General features: G+C 39.6%; 1 protein-coding gene across 1 annotated transcript in view; it reads left to right on the forward strand.

The window, feature by feature from the left end:
* CNTNAP5 (contactin associated protein family member 5) overlaps positions 1 to 18,988 on the forward strand; it is an 862,050-nt gene that overhangs the window by 731,628 nt on the left and 111,434 nt on the right. Inside the window, exon 19 of the mRNA XM_050752523.1 lies at positions 6,623 to 6,847. Within this exon, the coding sequence (XP_050608480.1) occupies positions 6,623 to 6,847 (225 nt within the window). The remainder of the gene's footprint in view (positions 1 to 6,622; positions 6,848 to 18,988) is intronic.

Here is an 18,988-nt window from a genome sequence, read left to right on the forward strand (position 1 = left end):
ACTTCCCCTGAGAAGTGTGAATGCTCCTCTTAAAGCCATCCCACACGCTAGGAGGAGCACAAACAATAAATACCATGAGACCCAGGCATTGAAATGCACAAGCATTCTTCTCAGCATCTCTACCCAAGACTTTTGTTTGGAAGAACATGAACAGGAGACCTCTCTGCATTTCTCTGGGGACATTATTCAAAGATCTTTTGGATCATATTGTTCTAAATGTGCCTAATTTCTCTTTTGTTGTTGTTGTCTCCTTTCTCCAAAACCATTCCTATTAATTTTCTTCCGTCCTCGGCCCTGGATCTTTTCCCTGCATATGCTGCAACATCTCTGTGCTCCCTCCCACTTTTAATTATGATCTGCAAGTTACACAGGCAAATGTGTGCCTAGCCTTTTCATGTGCATTGTAGTTTACTATTTCCAAACTGTTCATTCTTTCTGATATTTCTAAGAAAATGATTCCCTCTATATTTAGTCCTCACAATGTATGTAAGATGGCCTTTTTAGTCACACCTTTGAGCCCTGCCAACTGCCTCTGGGGAATGTGGCTGGAACTGAAATGGGGAGCCAGAGGCTACAAGATGGTTCTGAACAGAGGGTGATCTGTTGGGCGACTGGTGCAGCCTTCCATGCTACTTACTATGGCACTGTATATTTCAAGGAGATGGTGTGTACATACTGAATATATCTTGTATAGAATTGGGGACTTTTTTTTCATTATCAATTCCTAAGTCAGAACTATGTTTCATTGGCCATTTTTCTGTTTCTCATAATAGTACGAAGAAGTAATCATCATAAAAAATAAACTAGTCATTAACTGCAACATATATTCCTCATCCAAACAAATAGAGCAGGTATTAACATCTAAATTTGACTTATTAGGGGTTCATAAAGTTGTAGTAACTTGCTAAATGTCAGGAGGTCCATCTAGCTTGTCTTTGCTTCATTTTTTCTCTTTAAGACCCTAATTTCATTCTATATGTGAACATGGTAATAGGATTCCATCGCTTCAAATATGCAGCTTTTGTTTTGTGTATTTTTTTCTCTATTATTGAGATGTAATTTATATATCATAAAACCCACCCTTTTAAGGTGTATAATTCAGTGATGTTTAGGATACTCACACAGTTGTATAACGATCACCACCATCAGTTTCAGAATATTTTCATCATCTCAAAAAGAAATTCCATGTCATTAGCAGTCACTCCCCAGTTACCTCTTCCCGCATCCCTGGAAACTACTAATCTACTTTCTTTTCCTGTAGATTTGCCCATCCTGAGCCTTTCATATAAATAGAACCATATAGTATGTGATCTTTTTGTGTCTGATTTCTTTTACTTCACATACTATTCTCCCGGTTCATCCATGTTACAACATTCATCATTACTTTATTCATTTTTAATTGCCAAAGAGTGTTCCATAGTGCGAAAGCACCACAGTTTGTTTATCCATTCATCTATTGATCAGTTAATGAATGTTGGGATGGTTTCATTTGTTTGGCTATCATACATAACACTGCTATAAATATGTACACATTTTTGTGCAGACACATATTGTCTATCCTCTTGGATATATACCTAGAAGTGAGATTGTTGTGTCATACGGTAACTATAGGTTTAATCTTTTTGAGGAACTGCCAAACTTTTTCAGAGCGGCTGCTCCATTTTGCATTCTCACTGGCAGTGAATGAGGGCTCCAATTTCTTCACCTTCTTGCCAACACTTTTTACTGTCTGACTTTTTGATAATAGACATCCTAATGAATATGAAATGCTATTGCATTGTGGTTTTGACTTGCATGCCCTAATGACTAATGATATTGGATATCTTTTCCTGTGCTTATTGTCCATTTGTATACATCAATTTTTTGGAGAAATGTCTAACATCTTTTGTAGATTTTAAATTTTTTCTTCTTTTTATTAGTCAGTTGTAATAATTTGTTGTGTGTTTGGAATATAATTCCCTTATGAGATATATAATTTGCAAATGTTTTCTCCAGTTCTATGGGTTGTATTTTGTCTTCTTCATAGTGTCTTTTGAAACACTAAAGTTTTAAATTCTGATCAAATTCATTTTCCCTAGTCTCCTATCTTTTTTGCTTATATATTTAGGATCATAGCTAAGGAACCCTTACTTAATCCAAGATCATGAAGATTTATACCTATGGTTTCTCCTAAGAGTTTTATAGTTTTACCTCTCACAGTTAGGTCTTTGATGCATTATGAGTGAATTTTCGTATTTGTTGTGAGGTAGAGGGTCCAGCTTTAATCTTTTGCATTTGGATGTATCCTTGTCTCAACACCATTTGTTGATGTGTGTTTGTCGTTAGCTCTCTTATCCCCCCTACACATACACCATTAATAAAGAACCTGGATATGACTGTCATAGTGTTTTAATTTAAATGTTTTTCTTCCTAATTAAAACGTAAGATAATTATTGATAAAATTTGTTTGAAAATTTATTTAGAAATCTAGAAAAGTTAAAACCCAATCTAATACTCAGAAATAATCATTAATAGGGAACTTGTACTTCCTTCTAGTTTTTTTCCCCTTGCCCTTAATATAACTAAGATAATTTTGTCCATTACATTGTATATTCTGGATTTTCTGTATTTCCTTTCAAAAGCATTTCTATGTAAGTCATCAGTATTTGTAAACATTCGTCTTAATGACTGTGTTATGTTCCATCTGGTGTTACTGCCTTTTCTTGTCCATCCTTTTACCAGAGCATTACCGCTCACAGAGAAATCGTGGTGCTCTGGCACCACCCCTGCCCAAGTTCAGGTTCTGGTTCGTCTACAGTCCACGTTGTGTGACACTGGTTGTGTACTTTAACTTCAAGATTCCTTGGTTTCCTCATCTAGGAGTTGTGGAAATTGCCAAACTCTTTCACAGGGAGTCGTGTTTAACATTCGATGAGCACCCCACAAAGCACACGCCCACGGTGTGTAAAGTCTCACTAAATACTGGCTCTTCTTATTGATTGAAATTTTTCATTATCTAAAAGTTTGTATGTAAATAATGCTATGATAAACACATATATTGATTATTTTCTTAATAACAGAATTTCAGTGAAAAAATAAAAGTATGTACATTTGGGTACTCTTTACATATTGCCAAAAATCTGTCCAGAAATCATTTAATACTTATATTCCTTTCAACTTATACCATTTATTTACTTTTTATTATGGAAAAATGGCAAACGTATGCTGTAGGACAGGGAAGAATTTAAAAACTCCCATTCACTGTTTATCTAACTTCAACAGTTACAAACACATGATCATTTTTATTTCATCGATACACTCACCTCCTATCCTCCCCCTTTATTATTTTGAAGAAAATCCCAGATATAATACTATTTCATCTATAAATATTACATCATGTATTGCTAAAAGATAAGCACTCATGATAAACACATAGCCACAGGATCATTATCATAAGAAAATTATAATAATTTTTGAAATAATTTCTCAGTGTTCAAATTTCCAATTGTTTTATTTTTATTTAGTTTGTTTGATTTTATCTAAATCAGCTTGGATGATTTCTGGGTAATTTCTAGACTATTCATTAGCCAGGACTGGTCTTTCTGTTTGTAGTATATTCAAATCGAATTATACTACTATTATTAAAACCCGCTACTGTTCATTGAGTTCCTACTATGTGCTGTGCTTTTACATACTTTCTTCCAATCCTTTCACCCCCCCAAGACTGAATTCATCCTGATTTCTATTTGAGTAACCTGAGGTCGAGTGGGATTCCGTGATTGCAGGACATGGGTAGATTCAGGTTCTATCTCCAAGTCTACAGGCCCCATGGAAGCTCAGAGACGCACCCTCCAGTACCATCCCATTTCCAGCTCCTCCTAGTTCATGTCACCCATCAATGCCCTGTCGATATGGAGATCCCCTTGCAGGTCTCAGGAGGCTCTTCTCTCAGAGACATCCAGCTCTGGAAAACATTGTCTCTGTCACTAACACATCAAGCCCAAGGTTAATTTCCATTGGTCCACTGGTATTTTTGTTTTGTTTTGGTTTGGTTTGTTGTCTTGTTTTGTTTTGTTTGACAGAGTCTCTCTCTGTCACCCTGGCTGGAGTGCAGTGGCGCAATCTCAGCTCACTGCAATCTCCGCCTCTTGGGTTCAAGCGATTCTCCTGTCTTGGCCTCCCCGGTAGCTGGGATTACAAGAGCCTGCCACCACACCCAGCTAATTTTTGTATTTTTAGTAGAGACGGGGTTTTGCCATGTTGGTCATGCTGGCCTCGAACTCCTGACCTCAGGTGATCCAACCACGGCCTCCCAATGTGCTGGGATTACAGGCATGAGCCACCACACCCTCTCCAGATGTTAGTTTTTTAAAAATGTGTGTCTTACCATCTCAGAACCTAGTTAGCATAGGTTCTTCCACCAAGCGGGTGCTCAAGGGGTGTTGTTGATAGTGGCTCTGTGGCCTTGGAGAAGCATCATGGTCATTTGAAATCACTTTCAAGTTAAGTGTCTTTATCCTTTTTGGCCGGTGGTTTTAAATGTTCAGCTAACTCAATTCATCTGATCAAAAGCTTATACTCTTAGATTATAAAGTATAAGAAACTGAAAGAATAATAGAGTCCAGGTGTATTGCTGAATTTAGCTTTATGATAAAACAGACAATATTTAAACATTAAAAATAATTAGAACTGGGGCTGGAGGAAGAGTGACAACAGAAATTTGGTCTGACATCCCTAATTACAAAATGCTTTTCATTTTTAATTTATTGTCTTAAGTATAAAGAAAAAAGTAATATCCTGTATATGCCTATATCTATATTTATGTTATTCCTAACAGAATGCTCTGAATTTTACTTCCTTTTAAGCAGACACACAAATATCAAATTAGAGTCCTTTATTTTGTTAACTAAGAGGCCATTGCTCAAAATGCAGACCAAATATCCCTGAGAAAATTTACTCAAGGAAAATTCTTGGATCAAGCTGATGATAACCAGAATTCTCACTGTCACAGATGTCTGCTGCATATTTTTATAATCAGGAGTACCAAGGTTGTAACCTGTATGATAAATGCAAAATGCTTTCACTGAACCTTTAGTATAAACGAACTAGTATTCCCAATCTGCTAGGCAATATGCATAAATATGCAACTTTAATTTTTTGGCACTGTAACAGACTGTTACAGAATTTTCACAAGGTGGAACACATTTGCAATAGAATTAGGAAGCAAAAGCCAGGTATCATTATATTCTAGGTGCCACCAACTCAATCAGAGACTTTCATGGGGAATTCAGAACATTCCATATGCCATTTAGGACAAAAGGAAATTAGTCATGCCAATATGGGTTCATGTTTACTGTGCAGTTTTTATGGCAGAGGTTTGCTGCCTGATCTAAGGTGTGCTGCCCTGTGAAAGAGCCTTCCCCACACACTCTGTTACTGTATAGAGATAAAATGTAAAGTGAACTCAAGAGCAGCCTTGATCTAAGGAGAGCATCTCAGCATTTGGATAGATGAGCAGTTAATAAATGAATATATTGTATAGAGTCTATTGGGGTGGCTTCAGGTTAAATTCTCTTCTAACACTCCGTAAATTCAAACTGTACTGGGCAACTCTCTTAAGTGCTTTACATACATCAGCTCGCATACATCAGAGAAATACTGATGAGGTAGGTGTTATGATTCCCATTCACCAGATAAGAAAACATTCTCCATAGAGTTCATTATCTTGCCTGGGACCACATGGTCGGGATGAAATCAAGTGAGACTCCATATCCAGTGCTGACTCGCTCAGTGCTAGTTCCACTACACTAACATGGTAACAGTTGGTGTGCTAGAGCATTCTTCAAGGAGGTTGGGTGATTTACAGATCCCGCTAAATGAATTTTATCAGTTTCTAGATCTGATATTTCTTCCTGGTGGTGGCAGATCTCCATTCAGTGTGTTATGCTAGAGGGATTGTTTCCCATAGGAAAGCCTATTTACCCAAGTCTTGGCTATATTTTGGAACTGAGTACCAATGCCTACACATCTAAAAAAGTGAGTTTAAGAGTTGGATACCTATGCCTTTTCTACTTTTTCCATAAATTTTTTTTTTTGCTGTTTTCATTGTTCTTCACACTTTACCCAACATCATAGAGAATTACTGCTGTTCACCCGAATGTCTTGCTCCGTATTGAGAGACCATCCACAATGTCCCGGAGATACCAGAAGAAGAACACAAACTAAAACTGTCAAGTTCTCAGTTTTGGGAGTAAGATGGTTCCAGTATATTTCTCCATGCACTATGCTGGAAGCAGGGACATGTTATCTTTGCTTCTCAGGAAATTAGCCTGGCACATGGTCATTATTTTGCAGATGTATGTAGAGCTGGAATTAAACCACAGGAGGCACACCTGAGCTTTCTTTTCTGGTTCTGCAACCCTGTTCAAGGTTTGTTACCTATGAGAGCGTTAAGTTTTTCATTTGTAAATAAGGATAGTGACTTCTGCCGCTTCAAAATTATTGTGGGGAACATGTTGTCTGATGCATGTAACACTCCTCACACAGTGCCCAGTGCATAGGAAACAAGAGAAAGCAGTTATGGCTAGCATGAGCAATGGACCTAAATATTTCAATGTGTGCTCTTCCCTCTTATATTTTGCAGAGGTTTCTGCTGTTTTTGAGGCTGGCACGTCGGTTACTTACGTGTTTCAAGAACCCTATCCTGTGACCAAGAATATAAGCCTGTCATCCTCAGCTATTTACACAGATTCAGCTCCATCCAAGGAAAACATCGCATTTAGCTTTGTGACAGCTCAGACACCCAGTCTTTTGCTCTTTGTCAATTCTTCTTCTCAGGACTTCCTGGCTGTTCTGCTCTGCAAGAATGGTGAGTGTGATGGCATGATGCTCAGTGGAGTCTCAGCCTAGGCTGGAGGGATGGTGTGTGCCCTCCAGAACTATGCATAATTTCAACCTCAAGTTGGTCCCACCTGGGAAGCTTATTTCCAGACTTCCAGCCAAATCCTTGATTATACTTTACCTTCATGAGTTGCAATTGGTATTCAGGGCCAGTGTCAATTCACTGCTGAAGTCTCAAATGCATTGACTTTAATTCGCCTCAACTGGATCGCAGTAATTCTTTATTATTTATTCTGTGCTGGAATCCATTAAGTGCAAAGGAGAAGATCATAAGCATATCTGAATTTCAGAAGGACACTTGCCACATATATTTTGTCATCTATGCTGCAGTCGTTTTTACTGAGGACTGTTAAAACAATTAGCATACTTGCAAGCTGTATTAATAGAAGGCGATTGTCCAGGTCTTACAGAGAAGTAGTTAGTATATAAGTCATAACCTTGGGGAATAGCTGGCTTGCTTCTGAGAATCAGATTTCTTTTTTTCAGGCTTTTTTTTTTTTAAGATAATGACAAACTGTGGCATTTGTTATTTTGAAACAGAAAGATTTGGGGCATTTTATTTGACAAAACTATAATACTATTGTTTTATAAATCAAAATGTTATCACTTCCTCTCTTTTTGATAATTACTCCAACTTGATACAAAATTCACAAAAATACAAGGCATTTTTTTCCTAATGCTAAATAAACGATTAATTTTTAAAAATTTTTATTTATTATTTAAGCTTCAAAACTAGTGATAAGCTCAATATCATCGTATCTGAGGAAGAGATCATTTTTCAATTTGCATGGTATCTAATAGGTTCTAGCACCTAAATTGCCCATTATTAATTTAAGTAGTAGGTGAGAATCAGATTTTGAAAAGAATTTGGACAAAATGAAAGATGAGAAGTTGAGAGTGATAAGCAAGATGGAATACACTTCATGCAAGGAATGGTGAACGACAGCAGTTAGGATGGCTACTATGAGTTAAGATTTTCTTCTGATCCTGCTTAATTCCACTCTGCAAGGATGACTCTCGATACAGTCATGGCAGGAATACTATTAGATGAAAACCTTATAGGGTAGAACATACAATAGTATGATTTCAAAAAACACTGTATTGTGATTAAGAATACAACTTCCTTCTCCTTGTCATCTGCTGTTGTCATAAGATGGGGCTGGGGCTTGGCAGATTCTGCCCAAGCCGTGCCACTGAGTTTCTGCACAGACAGTGGTGGGACTTAGCAGAAAGGAAGCCTGGAGTGTGTCCCGTACACAGAGTCCTCTCCAGGCCTTAGGAGAAAACTCTCAATGATTATCTTGCTTTGTTTTTTCTTGGGTTTATTCCGCTTTAATTCATCTTGCTTTCCAGCTATTTACAACATCAAAAGCCATGAATAATGTGTGGGCATAAAGAAATGATCAAATGCTGAATCAGGCCTGAAGTGAAATAATAATGACGATGGACCACATGATGTAACAAGTGTCCTTCTTTCTAAGAGAAAAATAGAAGAGAAGGAAAATAGAGAGAAATAGAGACTAGGATGACAATGTTCATTCCAAGCCCATCTGGAATTCAAGAACCCACAAGAGAGATGGGTAAACACTGGGTAATTAGATCTGTTTATCAATAGCCCTTTATGTGATTATGATTAGGACCATTCTATCAACACAGCAGATCTTAGACTCTGCCCATCAGGGCTTTGTGAGGGTGATAAAGCTGATGGAGGACACTGAGGCATGGAGAAGTTCAGCAGGTGGACATACCAACGAGGTAATCTATGGCACAGTGTGGACCAGAATCCAGGATTCCCAATAGTTAGCCAGCAGCCTTCATTCTAAATAATATCATCTTCTAATGATGTCATTGGACCATAGTAAGATGGTTGGTTACAACCAATGCAAGATTTTTTCCAAAACATCTTTTGGGTATAGTTCCATAGGCACAATTGTACCTGTCAGGCCATGCCTAGGGACATACAGCTGCCGTGAAGACAGACAGTGCATAATGAATATAATTGTATCAAATTCCACACACACATATAACTCTGTACTGAGCACTATGTTAATTAATCTACACAACATTTACTCCTCATCACAACCCTGCTTGATTGATTTATTGTTGTAGAAACTGAGGCACTTCAAAATCTCACAGCAAGTAAGAAGCAGAGCTGGATTCACCCTCCCTTCTTCAGTCTGGTGGCATAATCTGTATTCTTAACCACCAGGGCTAAACAAAGAGTGTTTTTAAAATGCACAATGTTTCAAATAATGTGAATCTATTTAATTGAGAAAGCATTCATGAATTCTTCCCTGCCCCTATCTTCTTACATCCTGAAGTCTTACTCTATTAAAAGCTGCCTGATCCCATAGGCATCTGCACGTTTTAAAATCCTGGCTACATGCAGGAGTCAAGAAGGTACTTGTGCCTTGTTTGTATGATTGTTTAAGCTTAGGTCTCAGGGCATGTGTGAAAGTTCAGGTATGAGTCCTGAGCCAAATATGAGTGACCATGGTCTGTGACACAGTCCTCAGGAGGTCCTGAGAGTGTGTGCCCAAAGTGGTCAGGGTACAGGTTGGTTTTATATATTTTAGGTTTTATATATTTTAGTTAGCTCAGGCTAACTCATGGGAGATGGATGTCCAGGACATTGTTATTAATAGAGTGTCCCCCTTCCCCACTCCAGCTCAGAACACCCCCACCACACCTTGCTCCAGGGAACCCACAGCAGTAGGTTGTGAGAAAGATGCCCTGTTTAGAATCCTGGGGATCTTTTGCCGTCTCCTTATACTGCAGAGATACAACTAAGATATGTGCTCAATCATTCATTTTTTCATTAACTCTCTGGGTAATTACTAGTCAAACTGCACAGTATCAGGAACTGTGAAGATAAGCAAAGAAAAGCAGGACTAAGTGCTGTCTAAAGGCGATAAGGAATGACAGACTAAAAAATCTGCCTTTAACTTTTTGAAAGGCAATCTAGATAGAGGAGGCAATCGTGTTACCCAGATTTCTGAAGCAATCTAACTAGAAGGGAGATTTTGACTAAATTTTAAGATGAATCTTCTAGAAATTCAGGGATCATAACAGTAGAACAAAATACCTTTGGTGGTAGTGAATTCTTTGCCGTTGAAGGTCCTCAAATGAAAATGCATGACTATTTGTTGGAGAAACCATAATAACTATCGCAGGAGTGGACGACAGGAAAAAAATAATAACATCTGAGTTTCTTCCCAAGTCTTAGATTTTGTGATTCTTTATTCCCTTCTTGTGTAGTCTTACATTAATATTTCTTTCTGTTAAGGCTTCATTTGCAGACTTTGAAATGTTGCTTTGAGGAATAAAGAATCGATATTCTTACAGCTTGTTCCCAGTATGTTTGTTCCATTAGGCCATTGACCTAATTACCAGAGAATCATGGGGGTGGGCATTGCATGATAAAGAACTGGGAATATTTTAATGTTATTTTGATACACTGTCATGAAAACATATACCTGCGAAAATACTATTGAGAATTAAAGATTATTAGAGATTGCGAAAAAATCGGAAAACCACGGGGTTTACAGGGGAAGGTTATTTATTATCTGTGAGAACTTTTATGATAACATTGATTCAGACCTCCCTGAGAAGAGTTAAGAGTCTCTGTTAGTCCAGTTGTCTTAGCCTTTGTGACTGAAGATAGCCTTGAGAATCTGGTGGAAATTAAGATGAGAGGGCCACTCTTATAGGGAGCCCATTTTGCTTTCTCCAAAAAAAAATCGAGTATCCGCCTCCAGGTTTGCACAATGGCTCTAATTTCAGCACTCTTGGGTTAAGAAGTCAGCAGGTGGAGTGAGGTGGATGAGTTGCATAAACACAGCACACAATTCTCAGCTTGCAAATTCATTTAATATAGTTGAACAGACCAGAGGAAAGAAGGTCAATGTGATTCAAAGCCATGGTTATAAGTCTCTCCCTGGCAGGGGTTTGATTTTCCGGGGTTGGAATTCTTCTTTGCCCTTTATCATTATTCTTGAAATTTCTCCAACTAGAGACTCATTCAGGTTAAACTGCTGATGTGTTTTCAAAGGAAAACAGGTACTTCTTCCTAAATAAAAAGGAATAATTTTAAATTCTGTAATGGAAGAACAGAGGCAGAAAGAGAGACATTTTGAGGTCAGAGTTGTTAGGAAAGAGAAGGCGGTTTTAGTTCCATAACCTGGGGCTTTGGCCACAGACAACTTCTCTTGAGTCTGGACAGTTGGAGGAGAAGGGGTCTTGAAGAGAGGAAAGGGGTCCAGAAAGGGAGATGAGCTCATTCTAAAGATACACAGGACCTTCACAGAATTGTATTATGTGATGGTTTTGCCTTCTCCACAGTAGTGGGGATTTTTCTTTCAAATTTGCAACTCAGAAAATATCCATGGAACACCTACCAAGTGGCACATACTAGCTCAGGTACTGGAGAGACAAAGACAGACAGAAAGGACCCTTCCCTGGCTTTAAGAAATCTAGTTGGCCGGACGCGATGACTCACGCCTGTAATCCCAGCACTTTGGGAGGCCCAGACGGGCAGATCACGAGGTCAGGAGTCGAGACCATCCTGGCTAACACAGTGAAACCCCGTCTGTACTAAAAATACAAAAAACTAGCCAGGCAAGGTGGCGGGTGCCTGTAGTCCCAGCTACTCGGGAGGCTGAGGCAGGATAATGGGGTGAACCCGGGAGGCGTAGCTTGCAGTGAGCTGAGATCGCACCACTGCACTCCAGCCTGGGCGACAGAGCAAGACTCCATCTCAAAAACAAAACAAAACAAAACAAAAAAAAAAGAAAGAAATCTAGTTATGGGACAGAAACATAAATAAAAACAACTGAATGTCATAGATGCTAGGTAGAAGTCTGTTCTAGGTAGAGTGAGTTAAAGATGATCAATTATCTCTGGGAGACAAGGTCAGAAAAGGCTTCCTAGAGAGGGTGACGCTTGAGTTGGTCATGAAAGATAAATTAGTGTTCTCCAGCAGACATTATATTTTTCACAAAAATAAAGATATTTATTTGATTTTTCCTCATTTTCTCCTTTTTATTCACATTGCAGTTGAAATCTACATATGCGTCATGATCAATTTCTGTTTCTATTCTTCCATCATCTTCTTTGTTGATAGAAATGCAACATCAAATTCAGAATATGCACTAACTCTAGGGCTGTCCATCCATGGTGAAATTCTTCGAGTGCACAATCCAAATACGGTTCCCAGGTCACCTGCTGGGGCGGCTGTGCAACTGCCCTCCAGCACCAAATGGTTTGCCTGACTTTGCTTCAGGATTTCTTTTTATCAATCTTTTTTTTTTTAAGCATATGCATTCATAAGATGCACTGTCTGCATTTGTGATTGCACACACCTTGGAGGGAATAATGATGAACTGTGACACTTTATATTTTGAACACACTATCCAAGGGAGGCAAGAATAAGAAGGAAGCCAGGGAGGGAGCATTTTCAAAGCACAAAACTCTGCAGTGGCTAGCCAGGGCTGAGTTGACCTTAGAACACCCCTGCCATTACTGCTATCTTATGGAAGCCCTTCGAAGTGTAATGCTGCCTCCAGATAGCCCCTCCCTAACACCAGCATATGCTTGATTTCCTCAGAGCAACAAGAATCCTGATAAACAGAAGGGGAAAAGCAAGCCTTGGAAGGATTATTTTGACAGCCTTACTAAGCCCTGACCACTTCAGTCTCTGGGCTTGTGTCAAGCAACACTTTGCTGGGTTTGAATTTAAAATTCCCAATAGTCTTTTGCTATCTCCCAGACTTTGTTTTAGTTGTTTCTTTGCCTACGTTTCTGGGCTTTCCAACAATCTCTTGTACTTTCATCATCCATTTCACTGTCATGCGATTATGACACAGTGTGATCTCTAGAGGGCGATAAAGAGTCCTCCTCGTTACTTTCTCCTAGTGAAGGTCAAAGGATGATAAGGGCAGACAGCGCGCGCTTCCATTATCACAGGGTTAGATTAGGGTGCTAAGGTTGGGCCTGACTGGAGAAACAGTGGCATGCTGAGTAATACCGGATCTGGGTCATCTTTTTTTCTCTTCTCTTTGTTGTTGTTTATGCTTGATTTTGTGGTATGCTCCTAAGTTCCAAGAAGATTGCTATGAACTGAGTTTTGAACCACCCCCTTCCCAAAATCCATGTGTTGAAGCCCTGACCCTCAGTGTAGCTGTATTTGGAGTAAGAGGGTAATTAGGCTAAATGAAATTATGAGATTGGAGCCCTAATCTGACAGGATTAGTGTCCTTAAAGCAGGAGACACTAGAGAACTCTGTCTCCCGCTCTGTCTTTGAATGCCATGTGAGGACACTGAGAAGGCAGCCATCTACAAGCCAGGAGGAGAGCCCTCAACAGGGACCAAGTCAGCCAGCACTTGTGTTTGTATTTCCCAGCTTCCAGAAGTTTGAGAAAATTAGTGTTGTCTGAGTCACTCACTCAGTCTATGACATTTTGTTGTAGCCAACTGAGTGGACAAAGGTCAAATGAGATGATGCAAGTAACTATGCTGTGCAGACTGTAAACTATAAAACACACTTTTTTCCTTATTGGTATAAGTAATAATATGAATGATCTGCATCCTGGGGTTATCAGAGCACATTGAATGTGAAGGCTAGGATTTAGGGCATTTGGGGTTAAAATTTAATACAAAGAGGAAATGAAAATGTGCAGTGCCTAGAGGCAGAACACTTGGGCCTGGATGGGACATTACCCTGAAGAAGGAGAAAGATAAGGTACAGGGTGTCCTCTTGAATACCAGCTATCTCCAGGCATAGGAAAGAGATTTTAATATATACAAGCATGAAAACAAAACCTTTTTAAGAATGACTTTCTCAAATGCCCCCCAACACAGACCTTCAGGGAACTTCTCTGATGTTTCTAAAATAAAGAGAGGTGTGTATGTGTGTGTGTGTGTGTGTGTGTGTGTGTGTGTGTGTAGAGAGAGAGCTATGATAATTAGGAAACAGAGTTATGTGTAGAACTAACTAACAAAAATTTCTGCTCACTGCAGGGCTAGTCCTTGCACAATACACCTGGGGCAACATAGTCAAACACAAGGAAACTCCCCACCTCAACCCCAACAACTTTGGCTGTGGAGCTAGCTGGGCAGCATGTGCCAGCATCAAAGAAAATCAAAATAGAGACAATGGCAGCTTCCAAGTCAGTCCTCTAAGACCCTCAGCAAAGAGCTAGTATGGAAATAAAGCCAACAAAAATGTCAAAATACAATCAACTCTACAAACATCTGTTTAATACCTACTGCCTCAGTTTGCCAGGGCTGCCAAAACAAAATACCACAGACGGAATGACATAAGCAACAACAATTTGTTTTCTAATGGTTCTGGAGACTGGAAGTCCAAGTTCAAGGTACTGGCAGTGTTGGCATCTGGTGAGGACCCTGCCTCTGTGTTGGCCACCTTTTCCTGTGTGCTAACATGGTCTTCCCTCGTGCATGAGGAGAAAGGGAGAGAGAGACAGAAGGGCTTTGCTGGTGTCTCTTCTTACAAAGACACTAATCCTGTAGGATCAGAGCCACACCCTTATGACCTCATTTACCCTGAATTACTTCCTTAGAGGCCTCCTTTCCAAATACAGCCACACTAGAATTAGTCTTCAACATATGAATCTTGTGGAGACACAAACATTTATTCTATAATACCTACCATGTGCTAGATGCTGTTCTATGTGTTCATGGTAGAAAGATAAACATGGTGTAGTTGGCTTCAGAAAGATTCTTTGGGTTAAGATTAATATACAATTTCCTCTTTGTAACATCAGTGTGAGGCAGAGTAACTTAGCACATAGTTCCCCTCTCATGATTCTTGGATTTATGTAATGTATTTTGAATCTAGTAGGAGGAGAAGTTACATATACAGTGAGAGGGGAAATGCCCTGTAGAATCCATGAGAAGATATTATAGGATGACAATGGGGCTGTATTGGGGAGAGGGAGTAGCTCGTCCTGGTGCATTTCAAAAATCTTCTAGTATAAATAGGCCTGAATATCCATTGCATTAATTGAGTTCTTAATCACATTCTTTTTGAGATTCTGTCCTGCCACCTGTGATGTATGTGTGGGAGGCAGGGTTGCTTGGGGAGTGGGTCTCTGTAGAGCTGGCATTCTGTGGCTCTACGTTCTCAGGGCCTCTAGGTCTTCTCACTTGGTACTTTCCGAGTTTAAACAACTCTTCAGAAATTTTCCAAGAATTGAACAACTGTTTGTTTTTTCAGCAAGGCTGGTTGCTTACAGCTGTACTGTGAAATTCAGAATAATTATTATTTGCCCTTATGATGCTTCATTGTTTGTAGAAAGAAAAAAGGAGTACACAAAGTGCCTTGGTTCTTCATCTGTAAATGTGGGATAATCGTGTTGGTCAAGGGTCTCCCAGCAGTGTGGTGGGGCATTAATGAGATCCTGTCTGTAAAAGGCTTGGAGAAACTCACTTGAAAGATGTGGCAAAAATACAAAGTAGAGTTGTTACAAAACAGACCAAAGAACAGGCTGGTTACTAAACTACCTTTATTTTACTTTTTTTTTTTTTTTTGTAAGCCAGGGATAGAGAAAATGGGAGATTGAATGTTTAGCTTTTGGACTGGAACTCTAATTAGAGGTTTAAGGATTAAGAAAATAGTTGGAGTCAGTGTGAAGAAAGCTTTTCTCAGAGAAAAGACATGTTTTTACTCTTCTTAGAGCACTTGACCTGTAAATACTTACATCTTGAGATGTGAAACAAATTCAATGAAAGGCCCGAGCTCAGGGTTATTCGGTTCTCTGTGCAGTTAATTACCTTTTGTCCAGCAAGGAGGCCTTGAATTATCATTATTTCTCCTAATTCAAAGTTATTGAAGATATGTCTCCACTTTAATAAGTAGCTTGACCTCTCGATGTTAAGAAATGAGGGCTCTGGCAGTCAGATGCCCTGTTCTAAAGCTGCAGTGGAAAGATAGGTTGGGGGATAGTTTCCAGCCTTAAGAATCCAGTTCAAATTCCTAACACCAGGCATATACCACCGTCTTTGATCTTCCAGCTAGAAAATGTTTCCTAGCAGCTAATACCTGTCAAGTGCTGAGTAGGTGCCAAGGCATAATTTTCATAGTCTGCATACATTAATTCATCTCATTCTCACACAATGACTATGGAGTCAGTACTAGTATTTCCCTGTTTTACAGACAAGGAAATTTTGGCCTAGAAAGGTTAAATGACTTGTCCAAGAAGACACACACAGCAAGGGATCAGTGGGGCTGGAAATCAAAGCCCATTATATTTACTTTTTAACTTGTAAACTCTTCTGCTCTTTTCTCTGACCTTTCATGGTACTGTGTGTACTTCTCTCAAGGAACCTGCCATTTTTTGGGGGGTTCTTGCTTGAGCCCCCATCTAGGTTGTATTGTCTAGGAATGCCACATTCACTTCCTGTGCACCCCACCACCATGATGCCTTGCTTGTGGATCTTCATTCAAGAGAGTGGCCAGCCAGAAATAATAATGGGGTAATTTATCAGGAGTGCTAAAACACCACTGAAAGATTTAGAAACACAATGCCAATGAAGGAACTTGCCACATATCTCCTGATATTTAGCAAATCGCACTTTGATGCACAAGGAAGCACACAGTACTAACAAGTCAAGAAAAAAATACCACACCTTTATTGGTGTGAATTTCTGTAATGCAAGTTTCAGGATGTAGTAAGAGCCCCCAGCTCTGAGACTCACCAACCAAATCCCACAGCCACTGTCAACTGAAATGCTGTAGTGGAATAGCACACAGGGGAGTGCTACTTTCTTCAAACAAGTGATTTTAAAGTATTAATAGGGCTCCCCAGGTTTTTTTGTTTTTTGGTCAGAAAAATTCCATGCAATAAATGTATGTTCTCATTTAAACATGGAGAATGAACGTGCAAATTTATTATCTCTCCCTTCTTAAACTCCTTCAAAATGACATAAAGCAGGCCGGGCATGGTGGCTCATGCTTGTAATCTCAGCACTTCAGGAGGCCAAGGTCAGGAGTTCGAGACCAGCCTGGCCAACATGGTAAAACTCTGTCTGTACTAAAAATACAAGAATTAGTCGGGCGTGGTGGCACATGCCTGCAGTCCCAGCTACTCAGAAGGCTGAGGCAGAGTAATCACTTGAACCAGGGAGGTGGAGATTGCAGTGAGCCAAGATTGCACCACGGCACTCCAGCCTGGGTGACAGAGCAAGACTTGGTCTTTAAAAAAAAAAAAAAAAAAGACAAAGCAATTAAATAATTTTTAATTTTTAGAAGTAGGAAATTGAAAAGACAAAGACAACAGAAGATAATTTAGTATGAGTGAAAAACATGAACTCAGTGTGGGAAATTGAAGAGCAGATGAATGGTGAAGGCTGCCTCTGCCCCAGTGTTTACTGAACAGTCTCCCTGCTCAGGCTAATAGGCAAGTTCCTTTTCACTTCCATCCCAGGCTTATTCTGTAGCATACAGAAGTTGAACGAAAGACTGTCCAAAGCTGAGGGCAAGGTGAAGATACTGGGCTAAATATGGAAATAAAGCCCGGTCTGCACACTGGGCTATGGGATCCCCAGTCTTATTTTTTGGCCCTGTTCCAAGAGCTCTTATAGTGAGACCCTTTTTTCTCTATACAGGAGATAAGAGTCCTTGACCATGGAAGAACTGAACAGCCCCATGAAAAACGTGTGATAACCAGAATTATAGAAATGTCCCCTCATTGAAAAAAGTAGTTTACCCATATGATCACCAGACAGTAAAGCCCATCTACTGACCTGTGTAGCTTCTGCACTTGGGACCTTCAGTCCAATTTGTAGTGCCTCAGTCATAAGTGTGAACAAATAACCAAGGCTATTCAGTACTTTCGCCAGCCCTCCAAGACGAAAGGTGACAATGAAAGCACACAAATAAACAAAGGTAATGGAGAAACAGGGGTGATGCAAGAGACACAAGCAACATTAACAACATAATATCTTCACCTAGGTAGGGTAATATATAAACCCATAAAACAATAATATGGTATTTATTTATTTATTTTTTAAGCAACAGAGTCTCTCTCTCTTGCCCAGGCTGGAGTGCGGTGGTGCAATCATAGCTCACTGCAGCCTCATACTCCTGAACTCAAGGAGTTTGCCTCAGCCTCCTGCGTGTCTGGGAATATAGGTGCAAGCCACTGTGCCCGGCTGGGAACATGATCTTTAAAATAAAACTGGCAAACAATGAGAAAGAATTTTTGGAATTGAATAAAAATACAAAAAAGTGGGCAATCAGAAACAAAGAAGAAAATCAGAGGGTCAAAATGTAACGTCCAATATCTAATAGCATTTACAGAAAGAGAGAATAAATGTGGAGGAGGTGTTAGCAAATATATATTGAAAATATTTTATAGAATAAAACTGTGAGATGGGTGGATCACGAGGTCAGGAGATTGAGACCATCCTGGAGAACACAGTGAAACCCCGTCTCTACTAAAAAATACAAAAAAAAAACTAGCCGGGCGAGATGGCGGGCGCCTGTAGTCCCAGCTACTCGGGAGGCTGAGGCAGGAGAATGGCGTAAACCCCCGAGGCGGAGCTTGCAGTGAGCTGAGATCCGGCCACTGCACTCCAGCCTGGGCGACAGAGCGAGACTCCATCTCAAAAGAAAAAAAAAAAAAAAAAAAGTTTGTTCTCTTACCCAGCACAGTGCATAGAAAACAGCATACCCAAGGCAAAGGCAACATCCTAAATCTCCTAAAGATAGGCGAATCAGGAGGCAGACAAACATGGAACTCCTCAAGAAAAACACTGGACATTTGCAGATAGTGGAAAAATATCACAATTCTAAGCGGAAATGGTTTGCAAACTGGAATTCTATGTTTAGTCAAATTATCAGTCATGTGTAATGTCATTATTGAAGACTTCCTTAATATCTTTCCTGGGAATCTACTTGATATGCATCATTATCTGATATTGCATAAAAACTACCACCAAACTTAGCAGCTTAATGCAACACACCTTGATCACCTTATATAGTTCTGGGAGAGGTCAGGAATCTCAGCCTGGTTTAACTGGATGATTCCAGCTCTTGGTGTCTCTGAGGTCAAACTGTTGTCCTGGGCAAAGAGCGTGATAATCTGC

The sequence above is a fragment of the Macaca thibetana genome, chromosome 12 (genome assembly GCF_024542745.1).
Source record: "Macaca thibetana thibetana isolate TM-01 chromosome 12, ASM2454274v1, whole genome shotgun sequence".
NCBI classification, from domain to species: domain Eukaryota; kingdom Metazoa; phylum Chordata; class Mammalia; order Primates; family Cercopithecidae; genus Macaca; species Macaca thibetana.